General features: G+C 35.7%; 3 protein-coding genes across 9 annotated transcripts in view; 2 read left to right on the top strand and 1 right to left on the bottom strand.

Annotated features, from left to right (window-relative positions):
• Positions 1–9,316, bottom strand: part of LOC125254115 (spectrin beta chain, non-erythrocytic 4-like) — a 103,784-nt gene extending 94,468 nt beyond the window's left edge. For 4 of the 7 annotated variants that reach the window (XM_048168555.1, XM_048168550.1, XM_048168549.1 and 1 more), the window contains exon 1: positions 8,922–9,308. The gene's annotated coding sequence lies outside the window, so the exon portion shown is untranslated. Of the gene's footprint in view, positions 1–8,921 lie in introns of all 7 variants that reach the window. The other 3 variants (XR_007181600.1, XM_048168552.1, XR_007181599.1) reach the window with 2 other exon arrangements.
• A 5,248-nt stretch (positions 9,317–14,564) lies between these two features.
• On the top strand, positions 14,565–18,517 carry blvrb (biliverdin reductase B). The gene is made up of 5 exons (XM_048169132.1): positions 14,565–14,845; positions 15,574–15,735; positions 16,849–16,938; positions 17,047–17,178; positions 17,777–18,517. Exons 1-5 carry the CDS (start codon positions 14,761–14,763, stop codon positions 17,929–17,931), a joined length of 624 nt encoding a protein of 207 aa, XP_048025089.1. The 5' UTR covers positions 14,565–14,760; the 3' UTR covers positions 17,932–18,517.
• Positions 18,518–19,179: 662 nt separating this feature from the next.
• sertad3 (SERTA domain containing 3) lies at positions 19,180–22,634 on the top strand. Its single transcript, XM_048169346.1, has 2 exons — positions 19,180–19,417; positions 21,080–22,634. The coding sequence occupies exon 2, from the start codon at positions 21,088–21,090 to the stop codon at positions 21,913–21,915; it is 828 nt and encodes a 275-aa protein (XP_048025303.1). The 5' UTR covers positions 19,180–19,417; positions 21,080–21,087; the 3' UTR covers positions 21,916–22,634.
• The last annotated feature ends 1,227 nt before the right edge of the window (positions 22,635–23,861 follow it).

Below are 23,861 nucleotides of genomic sequence, written 5' to 3' on the forward strand. Positions count from 1 at the left end.
GCCAAAATGAGGATTGTCAGTAACGGTGTTCAGCCTTACATTGTTCAAACCGGAGTCGACACTGATGGAGAGACTCAGGAAGAAGTTACAACTTTTAGAATGAAACTGGACGTTTCTGAATGGTTACTGGATAAATGTATGTAGTTGCTGTGAAGCAGTCTGGTGTAAAATGATAGAATGGCAACAACACTCTACTACAACAACTCTTCCTCTTCTCTAAAGCAGCCCAACATGACCTCACACCCTTTGTTGCGTGTTCCCAGGGGCAGGGTTTATGTACATTTTGAGGTTTGTGATGTCACCAACCCAGGAAGAAGCTTGTTGTAGTCTATACCAGCCGTCTGTTGTAAACAGAGAATTCTTCAAAAGAAAATATCTGGGTCAATGACGTGACGCCTACATTTTCTGTTCAGTTAAAATTTGGTTTAAATGCATAAAAAGATACCATATATATGTAGAACCTCTCCCATGCATGTATTTACTTTAACCTTTCAAAACCATTAGTTATTTGTAATTTTCTGTAATTAAAAGTATCAAAATATCATGTGGTGCGACCATCCAGCCATAACTTCTGTCTTTGAAATTACAAATTCATTTTCTGCACTATTTGGCATGATTTCCAACATGTTTTGTAATCCTGTACAAAATAGCAAAGCATTTCTATTTACATTTCCATCATAATATACAAACAAACTTTGTCCGATGATGTCCATTTTATGAAATATCATGTGGTGCGACCATCAAAAAACCATCAAAAAACAAAAATGTTTTTACTGTCACTTTTGATCAATCTAGGCCTAATGTGTCTCTGATGAATTAAAGTATTAATTAATTTCAACTTAAATGAAATGGTGCACTTATGTTTGCGATGTGATTTTTTTAATATTAAAAAATGCTTATAAAATATTTGTGCTCATGAAAATTCTGAAATTTAAATAAAATCTGGTTTAAATCAATTTTTTGTACAAAATGTATTGTTTATTGATCTCTTTAAATAGATTTTTAATGATATTTAAGGTCTTCATGTCCTTTGGAGCGACCACACATCATGTGGTGCGACCAATAATAACAATAACTGTATTAAATTAAAAATAAAATATCTAATTTCTGTGGCTGAAATATGAATCACTGATACAGTATGCTTAAGTGAATAGTATTTTAATAACATTTTTATGCAATTTTCAGGAAAAATAAGTCTGTTTACTACATTTAAGAAGGCAACTCTGAAGTTATAGAACAAAAAATTCTTTACAGAATCTCAAAAGAACTGCAAATACTTTGTTTCTAAACACTTTAATTACTGAGCATGTTAAGGAAATTAATTAATTTTAAGATAAATCATGGTCGCACCACATGACATTTTTTAAGGCTATGGCCAAATCATCTAGATACAAAAACCACTTAAAATCACTTAATTTAAAATTTTAATATTAATTTATGAGTACACAACATTCTTAATGTTGGAACAATTGCCATTGATAGTATTATTTTTTGTATTTTAAAATTGGCCTATCGAAAATCCTTATACGTCATTGACACATCTCCCTTTGCATTGATCTTTGAGCGTCGTAACTTTGCAGATGTTGTTTATGCTCAAACAGCAACATTACACACTATCTAAAGTTAAAAAAGTCAAATCATAATCAACCACCCCTTTAATTGTAGGCTGATTTACGTACGCTCCAGAGAGCCTCTCTTCCGTTCTATGACACATGAAACGAATGCTTATACAATGTTCAGGATATTTGCTGAAGGAGCTATTATTCTGAACTGCAATGTCAATTTACATATACATCTAAACGTCGATCTCAGCAGTGTGAATGGCGTCTGGATGTTCTTTAACTGTATATAAGTTGCAATAAGTTACTTTATTTAATTAGTATTATATAATCTTTAAGTACAGTTTTTAAAAATTATACTATTAAGATTTGAAGTACACTACAAGTGCACATTCAATACAATTTAGTGCACATCTTTTCACAAGGTTTCACATATTAATAATAGATTAAAACACACAAATTAAGATACACTCTCAGAACAAAAAAGATACAAAAGCTGTCAAATAAGTAAAAAACTGTACAAATGAGTACAAAATATGCATCCTTAGGGGGTAAATAAGGTACAAAAGGTGTACCTTTTGAAAGGGTACCGCCCCAGTGACAGCTTTCGTATCTTTTTTTCTGAGAGTGTATGAAACAAATTTGCAATGTATCTTTTACACAAACTCTGTATCAGATAACATTGGGTATAATGTACCCAGGGTTTCCTTTTCCACTTCTCTGATACTACTAACAATTTGACCTCGTGTCAGGCTCTCTTGTCCTTACTGAGCCTATCGGGGCTTTATTCCTCCCCAGCACCTGGTGTCCATGGACATGACAGACTGCAGGATCTAACTGACATGTGTTTCTCCCTGACAAACAAACACAGCTGTGAGAGAAGCACGAGACTTCAGGCGTTCACACATTCACAATTAACTCCACTCCTCGCGAGCAGTCTCGAGAAGAATCAGACACAATCGCACTACACACACACACGCAGTGAGCACATTTGATTCAGGTCATTTATCTTCTGAGCTTTAAGGCAAAATCAGTACAGTTCTGGTTGATCTACCGAGTAGATGTGTCGAAAAGGCCCTGTTTGTCTTTGGAGGTAGGTAAATCAAGGAGCTGAAGCCTTTATTCTACTGCTGTTCCTTGCAGAGTATTGCTCATTATTACACAGCTTTGGCTGTGCTCTGGACCTTCCTCAGTGTAGTGGCCAGTCGATAAATCTCTCCTTCTCTTACAGCGCTGACAAACATAAACTCTGCTCAGGCATCTCCTTAGAGATGCACAATTTCACCAAGAAATGATGTAGAGACAATGATGTAATCAAAAGGACACACAAAATAAACACCTGACCATGACTCCCACACCGAAAAAATGAAACGATTGGTCAATATATTGGTCTAATCAAGGTTTCTGTTTTAAACCTGTTTTGTTCAGTGTCTGAAAGCAAATAAAACTCCAAATAGAAATAAATTAAAGAAACAAAATCATAGTATTTTCTCTTGATATTATGACTTTTAATGTGCAGAATACTACGGAAGAGGATTAGGGCCAAGCAATAATAAAAAAATAAAACCATCTCGAGATTAAAGTTGTTAAATTTCGAGAAAAAACTCGTTAAATTTCGAGAAAAAAGTCGAAATAAAATGTTGAGAATAAACTCATTAAATTACGAGAAAAAAATAGTTAAATTTCAAGAAAAAAGTCGAGATAAAATGTTGAGAATAAAATCATTAAATTACGAGAAAAAAGTTGTTAAATTACGAGAACAAATTCGTTAAATTATGAGAAAAAACTCGTTAAATTTCGAGAAAAAAGTCTAAATAAAATGTTGAGAATAAACTCATTAAATTACGAGAAAAAACTAATTAAATTTCAAGAAAAAAGTCGAGATAAAATGTTGTGAATAAACTCGTTAAATTACGAGAAAAAAGTCGTTAAATTACGAGAACAGATTTGTTAAATTATGAGAAAAATGTCGTTAAATTTCGAGAAAAAAGTCGAGATAAAATGTTGAGAATAAAGTCATTAAATTATGAGAATAAAGTCATTAAATTACGAGAAAAAAAGTTGTTAAATTATGAGAACAAATTCGTAATTTAACGACTTTTTTCTCATAATTTAATGATTTTATTCTCAACATTTTATCTAGACTTTTTTCTCGAAATTTAACGAGTTTTTTCTCGTAATTTAATGGGTTTATTCTCAACATTTTATCTCGACTTTTTTCTCGAAATTTAATGAGTTTTTTCTCGAAATTTAACAACTTTAATCTCGAGACGGTTTTATTTTTTTATTATTGCTTGGCCCTAATCCTCTTCCGTAGAATACTGGCCAGCTTTACTGATTGCAGAAAATATTGTGGGTTTATTCTTTTTTCTGTTTTTTTTTTTGTACAAAATATGAAAAATATGATGCATATTTTAAAAAGACATCACAATTAAGGTCTTTATTTATATTAATATTATATTATTTAAATTAAGTATATTATTTATATAAACTAAAATTAATTAAATATTGACTAACAAAATATTTTTACACTGTAAAAAAATCTCAGAAAATCTCTTTTTCTTTTGTTGCTTTTTTGAGTGTAACTTACATCCCAAAAGTTTTATTTTGAGATAAATTTTGAGATTTTTTATTTAGAGTTTAATTTTGTCAATTCAAATACAATGGACAAATCAGTTGGATAAACACAGTAAAATAAGTTTAGTTTACTGAAATCAAATATATATATATTTTGTTTATAGTGAAATCAAGGCTAAAAATTATTATATTGGCCTACATTAACATTTTGGCTTATAATAAATAATCTTACTTTGCATGAATATTTTTGTCTTTGAGAAAATACATATGTTGTTTTATTAATATTAAAGGCGTCATGACATGAGAAATCAAATTTGCCTTGATTTTTTGGCATATAAAAGGTTTTTGTACCATTAAAATGCATGTTTCATAGCTTAAAACGTCCTCCTCATTATAAACAAAGCATTTTTAATAAAGCTCCAAAAATGGCTCATTTGGATATTGGAGGACTTGTGACATCACAAAATGCATTTGCAACTGACTGTCTCCAGAGCAAGACATCAACGAATAGTTGTACATCATCGCATGATAGACCCCGCCCACAGGCATTCAGTCATTCAATGGCTGACACTTGCGTCAGAAGCAAATATAACCCATTATAACAACTGATGCTGTCTACACTGGATACACTGTAGTGACATCACAAACCCTAAAATTTGCATAAACTCCGCCCCCAAGAACACGCAACAAAGGGGGCGAGGCCATGTTGGGCTGCTTTAGAGAAGAGGAAGAGTTGTAATAGAGTGTTGTTGCCATGCCGTCATTTTACTGCTTCACAAATAAGGGTCAATTCAACACTGGATTTGCACAAAAGATTATCATGACAGCACATGCTAGTGGAGTGAATCAACTCCACAGCAACTACATAAATTTATCCACTAACCATTCAGAAACGTCCAGTTTCATTCTAAAAGTTGTAACTTCTTCCTGAGTCTCTCCATCAGTGTCGACTCCGGTTTGAACAATGTAAGGCTGAACACCGTTACTGACAATCCTCATTTTGGCTGCATGAAAGTGTTGTTGAGCAACTGAAGCGTGAGCTGTTAAAGCTCTGCCCTCTTCTGGAAAGCGGGGCAGGAGCAGCAGCTCATTTGCATTTAAAGGGACACACACAAAAATTTTGTTTTTTTGCTTACATCCAAATAGGGGCAAAATTGACAAGCTGATCTGTGGGGAATTTTGAGCTGAAACTACACATACACATTCTGGGGACACCAGAGACGTATATTACATCTTGTGAAAAGGGCTTTATAGGTCCCCTTTAAAGGAGTTCTGGATCATGTCGGAGGATTATATGTTTGTTCAGAGCATTTTGCTTTGTCAGCGAGGCACAGTGTAATGGAGAATTCGCAAAGAAAACTGGATCTGGATCTGACAGCAATTTAACAAGTTAAATGATTTCATAATGCTTTGTCTGTAAATTATGGTTTTATATAGATAATGTTTTTTAAAAGACTTACTCACTTGCAATAGCGAGTGGGTGTTGATACTCTTTCCTATGCAATGGCGTTAGCCAATCATAACAGTCACCGTTTACTGACACGCCTTAAAGGAGCCGCCCCTTAAAAACGGATCATTTCAGACAGAGGGTCAGAATGAGGGTTGAAATTAATAGTTTTTTTTGTGTGTGTGTGTGTGTTTGCAAATAACATTATTAACATTATAAATGAAACTCATATTAACATATTAAAATAATTTTAAAAATCCATGTCTAGATCCCATTAAATATAAATGTAAGTTTTAAACCAAAACATAAATAGAGTTTGACCAAAACTAGTACATTTGGTTGTAATAAATTATTATTATTATTATTATTTTTTTTTTTAAGTAGGTCCAAAAAAAGTATAATTTTTTCAGTGCATATAATCTGCACTGACAGAAAGCACTGCAGATTCTTTCTGGACGTGCTTATAATTAATTAGCTCTTTTTAATTTATCAAAGCAGCAGGTATCATCCACCCTGTCTCCTCACTGTCAATATATAAGCATAATAGGATAAATCTGCATTGACATCATCACGACATCATGTTCCTAAATCAGTTTCCAGATTTGAAACAGAGGGACAGACGGGCTGGACGAAGATAATCTGACGGAAGGATCTGCCTCAACAAGAACAGCGATTGCCCTTTAAAAAGGACATTCTACATTTAAACTCAAATAGGTCAGATATAGATCAGGAGCTGGTGCTTCTTCCAAGACTGTAAGGTTGCTTTCAGGGGACTAAAAAAGTGATCCAGTCCTCAAAGAGACGAGGAGGACCTGAGGGAGATCATGCCATGCTGCATTAACATGACGGCCGTCACTCCCTGGGCAGAGGACTTCTCTCTCTCTATGCTTGCTGCCACCTTCCTTCATCTCTTGATCGAATTGATAAGTAAATATAGACATCTTGTTGAATTTGTTCGACTGAAAAATCTGCTTGGGGATCAATGACATCAGTAGAACTGGACTACACTGGATATATACACAAATCAGTGTATCTTTGACTAGAATTTCAGAAACCCAATATGATTTGATTGATTTTAAAAGACAACACATTAGAAGGTGCAACAGTGAACATCAGCACTACAGACAGCATTAGTCCTATGACGTCACGCTATGCCACCGTACTCACAGTTCAAACATTTGTAACAAAATCCATTGCTAATAAAGCAAGTCTTCAATCTCTTGTCACTGTGAAAGACATATACATACACCTCTTATTTTAAAAAAAGCATGCATTTGCATCAATCCAGCTGGATTTAGGAGCATAAAACAAGCGTTTGTTGCAAAGAACCAAATTATAGCTCTGTAGCAAAGTTGTGCATCAACTAATCTATATCAAATAACTATTAGAAATTCACAGACTAAATGAATATACATTGTTTGCAGTTAACATATATAATGACATATATATGTCCTGAGACTTGGTTTCATATAAATGAGATTTGGTGCATTTAAACAGTCCATAAAATATTTTTTAAATGTACAAATAATTAAATTTTTTTTTTTTTTTTTAGATTTTAATTTTATTTTTTAAATTGAATTTATTCATTATAAAATTGAAAAATACACGTTTATTGTAATTATTATTTTGCATAATTGTATATTTTCATTAATCATTTTTCAATAATCATATTATTGCAATTATTACTGCATCTACTGTATTCCACCTACTGTATGTGCAGCATTTAAAGGATTAGTTCACTTTTAGAATTAAAATTTATTCACCCCCATGTCATCCAAGATGTTTATGTCTTTCTTTCTTCAGTCGAAAAGAAATGAAGGTTTTTGAGGAAAACATTCCAGGATTTTTCTCCATATAGCGAACTTCACTGGGGTTCAACGGGTTCAAGGTCCAAATGTCAGTTTCACTGCAGCTTCAAAGGGCTCTACATGATCCCAGCCGAGAAATAAGGGTCTTATCTAGTGAAACAATCAGTCATTTTCTAAAAAAATTTTACTTTTATATACTTTTTAACCACAAATGCTCGTCTTGCACTGCTCTGTGATGCACCACGCGTTATGTAGTCACGTTGTAAAGTACCGCGGTAGGGCAAAAAACTCCATCTGATTTTCTCCTCCAACTTCAATATCGTCCGACATTGTTGTTTTACCTTTTTTTGTAAAGGGCGTTTGAGTTAGTCTTTGCACGTTCGCTTTGTAGACACTGGATCGGTACTTTCCAACGTGATTAGGTAATGCGTGGCACATTACAGAGCAGTGCAAGATGCCCATTTGTGGTTAAAAAGTATACAATTTTTTTTTTTTTTAGAAAACGGCCGATCGTTTCTTTACACAAGACCCTTATTCCTCGTCTGGGATCATGTAGAGTCCTTTAAAGCTGCACTGAAACTGACATCTAGACCTTCAACCCGTTGAACCCCAGTGAAGTCCACTATATGGAGAAAAATCCTGGAATATTTTCCTCAAAAACCTTAATTCCTTTTCGACTGAAGAAAGAAAGACATACAAATCTTGGATGACACGGGGGTGAGTAAATTATCAGGAAATTTAATTCTGAAGTGAACTAATCCTTTAACAGTCTGTATGAATAGACCTTTTTGTGGCATATATGCTGCTTTAGGTGCAGCTTCTGTGCCTCCTTTGCAGTCTATACAGTAAGGCTGTGCATCAGTTTTAGGAGACAATATAGCCAGGAGCAGTGCATACATAACCTACTGTTTGCATTTAACCTTAATATGACTCAAATGTCCTGCCTCTTGGTTTCAAGTAACCGTAAATGAGACATCCTCACCTCAGACTCTTCCTTGTATGCTGCAGAACAGGTCATGAATGACAGCAAGTGTTTCATGCACTGCTGCTAATTTCTGACACATACTATGACTGGAGCTGTAGGTGCAGCTGTAGCCTTTACCGCATTGTTGACCAATATTCCCATCACCGTTTACACCCAGCGCTGTTTATTCTCATCAGCTTACATATCTAATAATGTTTTCTTCCATTCAAGCCTGTCACTTTACATAGCCACTTATTTGAGCTTACAAGCAACTTTCCTCAATGTGGTCCAATGTGCAGTGTGTTGGAAAATGCAGCACCGTGCAGATATAAATACCAGGCCTTTCTTAAACACAAAACAAACGCAGCTGACATTTAAAATAAGCACTCCACCACAGACACGCGACAGAGAAATATCTGCTCAAGACACGGCCCAGAAATGACTGCAGTATGTGGCCAGCACAGGCCGGTCGCTGCATTCACCGTACAGGAATCAACGGACATTACAACAATGTATGTGAATCTCTGTTCTCCAGTACAGACATATGCGATTCACCGCGTCCTTACCTGCACACCCACTCCTAAGGATGAATGATTATTCCACAGATCAATGCAGTAAAACGCTTCTCATGCGATGTATGAATAATCCCTGATGGATTCAGCGCTGTCTCTTTTCTCTGGCATACTTCAGTCAGGTACACGGCGCGCGGATGCGGTGAGAAGGGGATGCGTGGCGCAAAACGACACTCGGTACATTCGATGACACCGGTCAGTACGCGGCTTCTTCAAGGGTGATGTCACACGCATCACATTCAAAATGTGTCTGAGGCCAGATTTGCTTGCTCGGTCAGATCGCCGGTGTGCTCGGATATCCCGTGCACCGGATACACGCGCGCGCTCCCTCTCTCTCTCGCTCTCTCTCTCTCCCTGCGCTCTCAATAACGCGGAGGATACAGCAGTGATGGGGAAGCCACGCGTGCGCGCGTGGGCGCGCACACACACGCACGCACACACTGCTGGTACACTTATGCCTTCTGTTGTCATTAAATTAAGCTGATTACAGCTGACTACTACTCTTCTGAAAACATCGGTCTACAGCCTGAACTGGTTTGCTGCCCAAAACCCTTCTAAAACTAGCCTTTATATGCAATTTCAGAATTACTTCGTTCTATGTCTTTGAAACAAGTGTATGTCGAATGTACTGAGAAACATTTATGGTGAACTAAAATATACTTTAATGTAATTTATATTGATACTTGTATGTTATTTTTTTTTTTTTTATTAAATGATTTCAAATAACAAACATGCATTAACATATTATCAATGATAGACATTAACAATGAGACCAAGCAGCATACTGTAAACAAGATAATAATAACATAAAGAAAAAAAAAAACTAACAAACATGAAAAGCAAATTATAACAGAGTAAATTAGAGGGGGGGGGGGGGGTTGTTTAATCCATATATATTGCCAGTAATTTAGAGAGCTTTAAGGCACTAAGGATTTAAATAAAATTTTAAAGTCATTTTTAAATGCCTCAAAACATGGAGAAACTTTAACAAATCTACATTTGTGTTGGCTACAATCAGCAAATTATTTTTATACAAAAATTAAATGTCTTTGTTGTCCAAAAAGACACCAGATTTAACAATATGATAGTCAAAGGCAGGTATTAAATTTTTTGTCTCCAACACTCATACAATCTGTCCCAAAAGGACTTAACAATCGTACAATTATATAAAAAAAGATGTTTCTGAGATTAAATATCTTTTTGACAAAATGTACACACATTGCTATCCAAATTAAACCTTATTCTTAGAAATTCGTTACATGGATAAATGTCGTTAAAGGGATAGTTCACCCAAAAATGAAAATTTGATGTTTATCTGCTTACCCCCAGCGCATCCAAGGTGTAGGTGACTTTGTTTCTTCAGTAGAACACAAATGATGATTTTTAACTCCAACCGTTGCCGTCTGTCAGTCAAATAATGCTAGTGGATGGGAACTTCTACTATAAGAGTAAATAAAACTTGCATAGACAAGTCCAAATGAAACCCTGCGGCTCGTGACGACACATTGATGTCCTAAGACACGAAACGATCGGTTTGTGCAAGAAACCGAACAGTATTTATATCATTTTTTAACTCTAATACACCACTATGTCCAACCGCGTGCAGCACTCGTTAGTAAGGTCTGATCGCGCTCTGACAGCGGCAGTGATGTCTCGCTCTCATTGAAGTCTATGCGCGAATGTTCAGATGTGTTCTACAAACAAAGTCACCTACATCTTGGATGCGCTGGGGGTAAGCAGATAAACATCAAATTTTCATTTTTGGGTGAACTATCCCTTTAATTGTTTTGAAATGTACTTTCATTTTAGGTGATACTTGTATGTTATGTATTTTTGTTATCAAATTATATTATTTGTATGAAGTTGCTATTTGGTACATTAACAAAAAACTTTTATTGAAAACACTGCAAGCATAACAAAAGATTATTAAAACAAAATTATTTAAAATGTACTTTAAAGTAAAACTAATTTGACGTTATTATAAAGTGCAAATTTTAAAAGTGTAGGCTACTCGAGTGTGTTAAGAAACATAGTCATGAAAGTCTAATTTTATTAAGTACATGTAAGTGGCTTTTTATTCCATTAATATTATATTATTTGCAAGAACAGCTTTTTAAACATAGCCTACACTAAGTGCACTTTCAATACAATTATTTATTTATTTATTTTTTTACACGGACCAGTCATCTTGACATGTGGTCCTCTGTTTTATCATACATTAGTGTAGGCTACTACTATATTTAAGGTATAAAGCAGATTCTAGTAGTTTGGTATAGGCCATATTAACATATCATATCATCATATACATCAAATAGCCAATATAAGTATGAACTGTATACAAGAACCAAAACATGATTTTTAACCCTGGTTTGTAAATCCAGCCTCTAGTCTAGCATGTGGATGGCACAACGGGTAGAAGGCGCATTTGACTTTTTCTCTTTCAAACCACAAGATGGCACAAAAATTCACCTCAGCACTTTCCTTAAAGGGATAGTTTACCAAAAACGAGGGGGGGGGGGGGGGTGAGATCTGTTTGGTTACTGACATTCTTCCAAATATCTTCCTTTGTGTTCAGCAGAACAAAGAAATTCATACAGGTTTGGAACAACTTGAGAGTGAGTAAATGATGACAGAATTTTCATTTTTGGGTGAACTATCCCTTTAACAGCCGGGTTTGACCATGCAATTTGGCTGATCCTTGACGTGATCACAGGCAATAATGAAAAGTTGATTCTGCTCTAATTTATTCAATGCTTTTTAAATGTTGTAGACTTATGTAGCAAATGAGAATTGATAAAATTATTGACTGTATTTTGAAACAAAGGTCTTGTTCATGTTTTTAAATTAAAGAGATAGTTCACCCAAAAAGTTGTTCCAAACCTGTATGAGTTTCTTCTGTTGAACACAAAAGAAGGTATTTTGAAGAATGTGGGTAACCAGACATTTTATAAAGTGTGCCTTTAGCTCCGTTGTACACATTGTAATTTACTAACCCATTTTTTATTGACAGAATTAGCAGTACACTCTAAAAAATGCTGGGTTAAAAACAACCCAAGTTGGGTTGAAAATGGACAAACCCAGCGGTTGGGTTAAATGTTTGCCCAACCTGCTGGGTAGTTTTATTTAACTTAACTATTGTTTAAAGGCCCACTGAAGAGCGTTGGAACGCGCAGCATTATTCAGTGTGTTGATGTATTTTCGACTGAAACAGCCCCGCCCCTTTTTAAAAAACAGCCAACAGCGTTTTATTTATGTTACAGCTCGGCCCAAGCTGTTAGATTTTTTGTAAAACCTCAGTTTCCTTCTAATCTCTACCCGTTTCTCCTCCTAATCTCCTCCATATCACTTTAATATACAGCATTCCTTGCAGAATTCAAATCGGTCCGATACCGTTTGTGGTCTGTGCCGACTCGCGCATATAATCCGCTCTGTGCTCTCGTGTCTCTGGACCGGAGCAGACTGTTCTCGCGCAAACAGACTTCATTCGCATCAAAGGAAAGCATATTTACACTGTCTGAATCGTTCCCTATATAGTGCACTATGTGCCATTCACCATGTAGAAAGTAGTAAATGTGTGAGCAAATGACCGCCTTCAGCGTCTGTAAGAGTGTAGGAGGAGGCAGGACTTCAGATTCTAGACAGCATTTGATTGGACCGAAGATTTGACGAGAAGCTGAAGCGTGATGTGATTTCATGAAAATCAGTGATTCATTTTAGTGGAAATGAGAGACTGTAAGTTTTGAATGCTCATATCTCCTAAATGCAAATTTTGTCATTGTTTTGGAACACACCCGCTTATTCATAACTTTAAAGGTGCACTATGTAGTATTTTCTGTCCGCTAGAGGGCGCTAGAGGCCTATTCAAAACAAAGGCATAGCTTGATGACGCCAAGTTTGAGCGCGGAATCTTGGGACATGTGGTCTCCACCTCAACGGATGGTGCAATATAATTGGGATAGGACTCGGGAAGAAATCATGTTCATGGATGCGGTTATTAACGTTACTGTAGTATGAAGCAGAGCAGGAGCGAGTGTTGTGGGAGCTGAACGAGGCCGCTGGAGCGATTGCGCAACACACGCCTCACGAGCAGCGGGACTTTTATTATGACACAGTCGCCGGCGCCGCTTCCGCTTTTATGGACATGAGTATGAGGTAACGCAGCTCTGTTTATCATATTAGATACATTTGAGTGTGTTGAAAATGATGTTATAACGTTACTCTGTGCGTTCGCTCGGCGGCTGCTGTGAGACGCTGTTACACACTGCAGTAAGATAGATCGATTTTAGAATATCATATTAAATACTGGATGGCTTGTATTGATAAATGGCATGCAATTAATTTTAAAACGTATTGTATTGGACAAAATGCTGTATTACTGTTACTAAAAATAAAGCTGCATCTGATTATGCTATGTTAGCTATTTGACAAAATAGTGTTTTTCTCTGAGGCATGGTAAAGAATGGTACTCGCAAAAAATCAAGAAAATTAGATTCAAGCAATAAGACTAAACGTGTTGAGCATATAACAATAATTAGTTTTCTGTTTATAAATATATCAAAACAGTTGTTCCCTTGTCTATTAAAACGTATAATATATTAAAGCGTCTTTGGTGTTTCCATGGTTTCTACCAAATAAAACCGGAAACCGAGGGTAATGCGGGTATGATGCAATTGTCAGGCGACTCCTCACACGTCCCGGAGCCTTGGGTAAAACTGCAATTTTCTCACGATTTACAAATAGTTGCAAACATTTGGGATATTGTAAGTACTCAAGTGAACAAAATATATAACACTGGCCTAGTGGTTTTTGGATATTTTACTGCAAAATTCTTACATATTGCACCTTTAAGGCTAACATATTCATAATAAAAGCTAAAAAACTTAAATTTTGATTTCAGGGGGACTTAAAAAATTACTGTACTGTTTGCTTAAAATAAACTTAAAATATGTTGGAAATGAACATACATTAATATGTTTAATAAATGAGCATTTATCAATAAGTTAAATGAATAATAATTCAACAAAAACATTTATTAAATTGCTTATTAATAAATGATAATTATTGTTGCCTCTAGTAATTATGTGTCTGATTTTTAATATCCAACCTATTTTGGGTTCATTTTAAACCAGCCATATAGTCATTTTTAAACAATAGTTGAGTAAAATAAAACTGGCCAGCATGTTGGTCAAACATTTGTCCATTTTCTACCCAACTTGGGTTGTTTTTAACCCAGTGTAGGAACACAACAGCATAAAATTACACTAAGATGTATAGCTAGTTATAAATTATGGCATTAAAATGAACTATTTCAAGTGTGAAAAGCCCAAAACCCACTACATTTAATGACTGGTGATAAAAAACATATTCTGAAAGGTAGTCAAAAATTGGTCTAAAATACAAAGTAATTTAGAAGTCGTTACACCTTTAAAAACGTTTTAGGAGGAGCGACTCAGTTACAGGCGTGTGCTATATCAGAGATAGTTTGGTTACATTCATCCGCCCACCGACAAGCTCCGCCCTGGACCTGATCATTCTTTGCTATGATTGGTTAGCGCTAGTAATAAGCATTCAGCGATTGGACAGATCAGAAGTCATTCATGTAGTCGTAGCAACAACAGCAAACAGAGATCAGATCAAAGGGCGGGGCTTGTCAGAAATCAGTGGGGACAAAAAACGCCCCTTTAGTTTTCCTGAAAGAGGCGTTACGTACATGACAGCATGACATAACGCTCAAGATCAGGATTGCAGCAAGACACACTGCTAGTGAGCGTGAGGTTTTACAGTAAAATCTCTTTCCAAGTGGACTTGACCAAGAGCGTTTCAACTCGCCGATATGTCTGATGCTGTAAAAAATGTGGCAATGTTCGGCTGCACGGGGATGACGGGGTTAGCGACCTTACCTATCGCAGTGACCGCAGGTAGACTCTCACACCATGACATTTGGGATACAGCTGTTATTGTAACCTTTTCTTCTTCTCTTGTGCTTCATAATATTTCAATGCAGCAGCTGTCTTTGATCTGTTGAGAGCTGTAACATAGTGAATGAAAACAGTATTAAAATAGTCTTTTTGAGTTGTATATTAACAAGCAGATGTTGAACTTGCATTTTTATGTGCGTTAATTCGTTGTTAAAATGTTATTTTTATCTTAGTTTTTTGCTCCCAGTTTATGCATTGAGATCACGAGACTTTTGCGAAACTTCTGCATAATAACTAATCTGCTGAGTCATGAGAGGATGCATTTGAAAGATAAGCATAAACCTTCTTGTCTGCTTTTATCTGGACATTACAGAGGTCTTGATCCGTTAGCCTCCACTTTACTTGAATTATTGTCATTTTTGTTTAGAGTAAAAAACTATATATGCATATCAAATGAATATAAAAAGGTAGGAAATTTCCATGAAAATAATACAAATTAGTTCCAAAAAAGTGGTCAATTTTTTAAAATAAATAAATAAATAAATAGTCAATGAACATAGGTACTTTTTTGAAAATAAATAGAAAGGTTGGTCTTGATTATTTTGGCTCTACTTTGCTTGATTGTTGATTTAATTGATATGTTGGGAAAACATACCGACCAAACAGACATGTCGTCTTGCATGATCTATTTTACAGAGTCTTCTCACTTTGATTTTTCTGTTCCACAGGTTACAATGTGACGGTGCTGGTGAGAGACGCTGCACGGCTCCCTCCAGACCACAAGGCCTCCAGAGTGGTGGTGGGAGATGTTTTGAACAAAGAAGATGTTAAGAAGACGCTGGAGGGTCAGGATGCTGTCATCATCATTCTGGGGACAAGAAATGATCTCAGTGAGTTCATTTAAGGGATTAGTTCACTTCAGAATTAAAATTTCCTGATAATTTACTCACCCCCATGTCATCCAAAATGTTTATATCTTTCTTTCTTCAGTTGAAAAGAAATTAAGGTTCTCCATATAGTGGACTTCACTGGGGTTCAACGGGTTGAAGGTCCAAATGTCAGTTTCAGTGCAGCTTCAAAGAGCTCTACATGATCCCAGTCGAGGAATAAGGGTCTTATCTAGTGAAACAATTGGTCATTTTCTAAAAAAATTAAAAATTTATATACGTTTTAACCACAAATGTTCGTCTTGCACTGCTCTGCGATGTGCCACGCATTACGCAATCATGTTGGAAAGGTCACGCGTGACATAGGAGGAAGTACCGCAGTAAAAAACTCCATCTCATTTTCTCCTCCAACTTCAAAATCGTCTGAAATCGTTTTTTTACCCTTTTTTTGTAAAGGCTGTTTGACTTAGTCTTTGCACGTTTGCTTTGTAGACACTGGATCGGTACTTCCGCCTACGTCACATGTGACCTTTCCAACATGATTACGTAATGCGTGGCGCAACACAAAGCGAGCATTTGTGGTTAAAAAGTATGTAAATTTAAACATTTTTAGAAAATGACCGATCATTTCGCTAGATAAGGCCCTTATTCCTCGTCTGGGATCATGTAGAGCTCTTTGAAGCTGCACTGAAACTGACATTTGGACCTTCAACCCGTTGAACCCCAGTGAAGTCCACTATATGGAGAAAAATCCTGGAATGTTTTCCTAAAAAATCTTAATTTCTTTTCGATTGAAGAAAGAAAGACATAAACATCTTGGATGACATGGAGGTGAGTAAATTATGAAGAAACTTAAATTCTGAAGTGAACTAATCCTTTAACCTAAAACCAAAACTATTTTTATTCTTGGTCATATATACACCATTACAAGAAATGAATGAATTTTACTCAAACGTTTAAGTAAATTCAGCATGAAAACCCTATTTACTAATGTAATTTGATGCAATTTAAAGTAAAATAAATGTAGGACGGGACTACATTTCATTAGGAATTGACTGCATTTACTGGTGAACTAACTGCACATCATTTACTTGTTCTCTGAATTTTTCTTTGCTGGTCCCACAACGATGATGTCTGAGGGAACACGGAACGTTCTGGAGGTCATGAAATCCCGTGGAATCCGCAAAGTTGTTGCATGCATGTCAGGTATCAATGTCTGAGATGTTTCGATCCATATTTCTCCTTCATTAGTGTACAAGTGCATACTTGAATATGAAGAAATGGCCATCTCTCTCTCTCTTTCTCTTTTCACAGCGTTCCTCCTGTGGGATCGTGCCAGAGTTCCTCCCCGTCTGGTGCCGGTCACTGAAGATCATGACAGAATGTACACTGTCCTGAAAGAGTCAGGACTGGACTATGTAGCGGTCATGCCTCCACATATCGCTGGTAATGAGCGTTTAAATGACCTACATCCCTAAAATATGAATTTCAGTTAAACATCTAGTTCAGTCATGAAACTCTAGGTTGATAGGCCCTTTACGTGAAATCTGTAAATAATCACATCATTACCACATGGCACAAGCTGATTGGCTTCTGCTGATCCTGCAGCCAATGAGATTGCTTTCTCAACATTTAAATAGTCTAGCTCATTGTTTACTGTAAGATAGTCCTGCAGTGCACTGTTCCTCTGAAACCCTCCACCTCCCCAGCTCCACCTGCCTAGATCTGCTACTGGATTTATGTCTATTTATGCAGCAGCAGCAGCATATTTTACATGCTCACAGCAGCGTGTCTGTGTATCTATTAGTCCATACCTGCTCTGCAGCAGCAATAATCGACAGCACCAGCGTGGCAGATCTAGTCCGCCAAGACCAAATACGTTAACATTACCATATTCAATAACATGCTAAAACTATTCCGAGAGTTGTCATGACTGAATTACATTCAGACTGTTTTGGTTAGTTATATTTTGCTGCCAGAACCCAAAATACCAACAGTTTATCAAGAAATACTGTATGTTTAAGAAAATATGTTGTCTTTCTAGATGACAAGCCTCTGACAGAAAAATACACCGTGACTGAGAACATGTTGAAAGGAAGAGTCATCTCCAAATATGACCTGGGCCATTTCTTTGTCAAGTGCCTTTCCACTACTGAATGGGATGGAAAGACAGTTGGAGTTTGTGGAGAATATAGTTAATCTACTCAGGGCTTTGTTTAAATCTGTTGTCATTAAAGGTGTGCTCAGTAGTTTTAGTGTATTTTACACTGTCCAAAATGACTTTATTTTTGAGAGGCTGTTCACTGCGGACACAATGGGTGGAGCTTGAAAGTCCAGCCACTCCCTAACCCTACCCATAACCCTATCCCTAAATGTAACTAAGTCATGCTCCACCCATAATGTCCAGATAATGTCATTTGGCACTTCAGTGAGCACCACTTGTTATTTTTTGCAGCCGAAGTAAGAAGTTTCTACTGATGCTATTAGCCAACGTCAGCCATGATTAATTCTGCTAGCGTCAAATAACAGAGAAACTTCTGATTGCATTTTTTTTCATGAACGCATATGCTGTCCAGTAATAATTGTACTTCAAGATAATCATTGTTTAGAATTTCATTTAAAATTATTTTGTAGTTACTGAAAAAAACGGGTGGTTGGATTGAAGAGATCCTCACTGTTTTTGTTTGCCTTAAAAACATTGAATGAAAATCAAGGCTATGTAATTTGCCTAATAATGTAGATTTTTTTTATTTTCTTTTTTTAAATAAAGATGTTCTTTCTTGTTTTTCTTTTTACGTGTATTATTATGTGCCGTAAAACTTATTTTGTATCCGCTTTAAAGGATTAGTCCACTTTCAAATAAAATTTTCCTGACAATTTACTCACCCCCATGTCATCCAAGATGTTCATGTCCTTCTTTCTTCAGTCGAAAAGAAATTACGGTTTTTGATGAAAATATTCCAGGATTATTCTTCTTATAGTGGACTTCAATGGAGCCCAAACGGTTGAAGGTCAAAATGACAGTTTCAGTGCAGCTTCAAAGAGCTCTACACGATCCCAGACGAGGAATAAGGGTTTTATCTAGCGAAACGATCGGTCATTTTCTGAAAAAAAATAAATAAATACAACTGTATATGCTTTATAAACACAAATGATCGCCTTGTTTATAAAGCATATACATTTAAATTTTTTCAAAAATGACCGATCATTTCACTAGATAAGACCCTTATTCCTCGTCTGGTATCGTTTAAAGCCCTTTGAAACTGTAATTTTGACCTTCAACCGTCTGGAGGCCATTGAAGTCCACTATAAGGAGAAAAATCCTGGAATGTTTTCATCAAAAACATTAATTTCTTTTCGACTGAAGAAAGAAAGACAAACATCTTGGATGACATGGGGGTGAGTAAATTATCAGGAAATTTTAATTTGAAAGTGAACTAATCCTTTAAGTAACCTTTTCAGGTACTTGTACCTTTAAGAACTATTAAGTACTTACACAACTACAATACCCAGCATTCCTGTCGCGTGTGACGTCAGACCTGGTTGAATCACTGGCGGGACAAAAAAATTCCAGCAAACGATTCCGACTCTTCAGCAGCGATATATAACTTATAAAGGGGTCAAATGACTGTTTAAACTTAACAAAAGTTACATCGATTCTGGAGTTGGTTTATATTCTTAACAGGTGAGTAAAACATGTCATCCAGACAGTAATAGTGGATAGTTAACATGCTAAGCTAGCGCATTGATTTCTGCTTACACAAACTTCTGGATACGACAGATGAAATGAATATGTCTAGTTTAATTTTTCTAACGAAGGACATTTTGTAAAAAAATTCTAGATTAAAACGATTCTTGGGTTGTCGCAATATTTACAGGCACATGCTGTCTTCTAAATACACTTCGAAAGAAGTCTAATTAAATTAAACATGATACATTTTGTACTAGAGTTTGCAAAACAGTTGACCGTCGTTTCTATCAGTTGTAGTTTAGGTGTGTATTTATTAAATATTATTGGTCAAAATGACCCCACATACCGGTATCTTTCTCTTGACCATATATGGCACAATCTCATCTCAACATGTCTATGCTTTTTTATTTTTATAATATCATCTGAATATCAACATAAATGTGATTTAGTCAGTCAAAACTGTTTTGAGGTTAATTGATCTAATTTTGTGTCTGTGGAAAATAGTGATCTTTGACATTGTATTATGTTGAATATCAATTTTTTTTTTTTTTTTTTTTTTTTGTGATTGTAGGGCCTATATTTATTAATGAGGGATTTTTAGACATCAATGTTTTTAGATTTGTGGATTGAAAATGTTTTAATTTTGACATGTTGTTCCTAGTATTATGTTATTGTTTTAATTTAGTACTTATTGTAATTCATGGGGTTGTTATTGAATATTTCCATGAGTTAGATGTGCATTTCATACATTGTTGCTGTTCATTAAAACCAATAGGCTAACTGAGTGAATAAATTCAATTATAATTCACAATGTTGCTTTTATGACACATTTTATTAATAATTTATATATGCATTTTATATATATTAAATTTAGGGAATTAAATATTTATATATTCATATAACTGTATGTAAGTTATAGAATAAATTTACCTTTCAGATAAATCTCTTTTACCCTGTCAATTAAATTGCCAAAACAAATTTAAATAGAATAGTTAATCCAGTATTTTACATTAATTAATTATATCAAAAGTCATTATTTAATACTGTAAAAGGTTAGTGGGGGGAGCATATTTTGTTTATTTTATTAATATTTTTAAGTATTTTTTATTTTTATATATTTTTTATATTTTAATTATAATTAAGTTTTAGTAATTCTGTTTTTTGTTTGTTTTAATAGGTTTTTTTATTAGTTTTATTTCAGTTTTAGTTATTTTAGTATCAAGTTAAACCCAATTAAAATGAGAAGTGCTGAAATAAAATAAGTTTAAGTTTTATATATTTTGTTTTCAGTTAACATTTATTTCAGTTAACACATTTTTTTAAGTTTTTAGTTATAATAACCCTGCTTTCCTCCCAGTATCGGGGTAAGATGGCCTCTTTGAATCATTTTACATTTTTGTTTGCTAATCTAAATTAGCAAATGTTTCTATGTATCTCTCTTAATAACACATTAGCTTAATGCATCATCATAACCTGTATCTAAATATGTTTAAAAGTAAATGCATATCGTTCTTAAGTGGGGCATCTTGCTCTACTGTACGAAGTGTCTGTTTCGTATTGACGTATTTTAAATGTTTCGTTTAATGTTAGGAGGAGTTCACCAAAAGAGCAGTCTTATATTTGCACTATAAACTCAAACACACTGTTGTTTTGCAGAGTGTGAAATGGTGGCCAAAGGACAGAAGCGTAAACTCCACAGGGAGGACGAGGGAAGAGGTGCAGCATGGGAGAGTCAGCTGCAGTCTGTGCTGGACATCTCCATGGATAAGTTCCACCGTGACCAGGCCCTCGTGGAGCCCAGTTTACTGCGCTCGGTTCTTATCAACAACACACTGCGGCAGGTTCAGTCCGAGGTCCGGGCGCAGGTAGAATCGCTGTCCGCTGTAAAAATCCTCAGTAAATCACAAACTCACTCTGGGTCGGAGCCTGATTTTCCCAGAGGGCCCCCTCCATCAGAGCACAATGCACCTCTGTTCTCGCTCAATGCTGAAAATATGGAGGACGATTTCATGGCCTGGACTTCAGAGGAGGATTTCTCTTTATCTTCAGCCATCTCTGTCATTCTCAAAGATCTAGACACAGTCATAGATGCCGGCGGTCAAGGGCCTTGTGCGCCTCAGCGAGCTCCGCTCGGCTCTGTGGAGAATCTAACAGGAGATGCCAGGCTCGCACAGTATCCTCTGTCGGGTTCGAGGGCTGAAAAAACGTCCGACTTGATGCCATCCATCAAAATGGAAGCAGCGTGTCCAGGTTGTCCTCAGGAGGTATCTTTAGATAAACTTCTCCTGGACATCGACACGTCTGTGTTTGAACCGGAGGTGAATCTTCTGCAAGGTTTATCTGACGATCTAGCGAAGTATCTACCATCCCTGTCCAAATCTCCATCAGCATCCTCTTCCTCATCTTTAGACTCTCATGGTCAGGCCACATGGGAAATCCAGGAGATTGAGCATGTTATGGACATCCTGATGCGGACGTACCCGCAAAGCTGATTATGTCATGTTTCTGAAGTAATAGCTGGAGTTATTTGATAAAAACAGTTTTTAGAAGTGTACTGAAGACATTTCCACTGAAATAAGACTGTGTTCTCTACCTGATTATGATTTGCTACCTCATTTCTACCAACTTGTCATGTTCAAAGTAGTTGATCTCAATGTCAGCTGATGGTTAATAGCAGTCATTAGGCGTCTTGATGGAATATAGATATTCACATCTCTAGTTCTGTTTCAAGAAATGTTCTTTCATGAAGATTCGTTCCTGAACATGTCAATTAACAAAGTGAGGAAAAAGTCGATGACTTTTGAACACAGTTGTTTAGAAGCAAATGTCTCTATATATATTTTTTACTTTTCAAAATGATATTGTTCTCTAAGATATGCACTTTCCATTAAGTCGAATCCCTACATTTAAAATGGATGCTTTTGATATGTCGTTTTACAGGTTACCATTAAGAGTGTCCTAAAGACTGGATTTAGATGGACAATGGTCATTAAAATATGAGATTCTGTATATTTTTAGTTTAAAGATGTTATATTATGCAGTAATTGTGTTATATGAGCATTATGAATATACTGGTGCTGCATCAGCAGACAAACATGTAGATTCCTATGCAAAATATTTACTATTGACAGTATGAAATTATAATGTGAATATTTTCTCTTTTTGTATTCTATTGTTATACTTCAAATAAAGTGTTACTTGGTGACATCAAGTGGCTAAATGAGGAAGTACATTTAAGAAAGTGTATCACAAAAGTGAAATGCCCTTTTGAACCAAATGCCATGAAGATGACTTAAAGGATTAGTTCACTTTCAAATGAAATTTTCCTGATAATTTACTCACCCCCATGTCATCCAAGATGTTCATGTCTTTCTTTCTTCAGTCGAAAAGAAATGAAGGTTTTTGATGAAAACATTCCAGGATTTTTCTCCATATAGTGGACTTCAATGGACTCCAAACGGTTGAAGGTTAGAATTACATTTCATTGCAGCTTCAAAGCGTCCTACACAATCCCAGACGAGAAATAAGGGTCTTATCTAGAGAAATCACTAATTTTCTAAAAAAAAAAAAAAAAAAATTAAACTTTTATACATTTTAACCATAAATGCTCATCTTGAATTAGCTCTCTTCTTCTCCTCTATTAGAATTCCAGCAGTGTAGACACTGCTAAGTGTATTACTGCCCTCCTCAGGTCAAAGTTTGAACTAATTGTTATATACTTGCACTAGCATATTGTATATGACAATTTAGTTCCTCGCTGCAAATTGCCGTCCAAAGCCACGCCTCCTCCAAAACACATGAACTCAAAGACACACAAAGCTGCTCTTGGCAAAGCGTAATATGAGAGTGTGTTGAACTACATCATGTCTAAAAGCACATAACATTACAATAATAATGAATGTAAACAACTTAGAGAGCTGGGGTCTCATTTATAAAGCGTGTGTACGCACAGATTTGATCTTAGAGTGTGGGTACGCTTAAATCCACGGCAACGCTCATATTTATAAAAACGGTCTTTGATGTGGAAAAGTGCTTAGCGTCACATCAGGATCTGAGCAGACATGCACTTTTCCTGGTCAGATTACTGCAGGTTTTTGGAAATCTAAGCTATTCTTGCAGCTCGCTAAGGATTTGGACGATGAGCGGTGATCTTTTATATGTAAATGACACTTATTAGGTGTTGTTTTCAACACGGAGAACACAAACCATTCAGCTGCATGCAAGTTCAAGATCATTTGCGATTTATAGATTTTACATCTGAAAGAGAGGCGTATGCTCGTTTTATGTGTACATTCATTCTATGAATCACACGTACGCACATCTGAGAAATGATCGTAAAATTTAGCACAGTTCCTGTGCAACATTTTATAAATGAGTCCCCTTGTACAGGTGCTAGTCATATAACTAGAATATCATCAAAAAGTTGATTTATTTCTCT

Source organism: Megalobrama amblycephala, linkage group LG19 (assembly GCF_018812025.1).
Source record: "Megalobrama amblycephala isolate DHTTF-2021 linkage group LG19, ASM1881202v1, whole genome shotgun sequence".
In the NCBI taxonomy this organism is placed as follows: Eukaryota; Metazoa; Chordata; class Actinopteri; order Cypriniformes; family Xenocyprididae; genus Megalobrama; species Megalobrama amblycephala.

What these genes read in the sequence shown, in the direction of transcription:
- blvrb (XM_048169132.1), top strand. Translation starts at nt 14,761, where the DNA reads ATGTCTGATGCTGTAAAAAATGTGGCAATGTTCGGCTGCACGGGGATG. An exon ending in AGTTGTTGCATGCATGTCAG is followed by an intron (nt 16,939 to 17,046) that starts GTATCAATGTCT and finishes CTCTTTTCACAG; the next exon opens with CGTTCCTCCTGTGGGATCGT. An exon ending in CATGCCTCCACATATCGCTG is followed by an intron (nt 17,179 to 17,776) that starts GTAATGAGCGTT and finishes TTGTCTTTCTAG; the next exon opens with ATGACAAGCCTCTGACAGAA.
- sertad3 (XM_048169346.1), top strand. Translation starts at nt 21,088, where the DNA reads ATGGTGGCCAAAGGACAGAAGCGTAAACTCCACAGGGAGGACGAGGGA.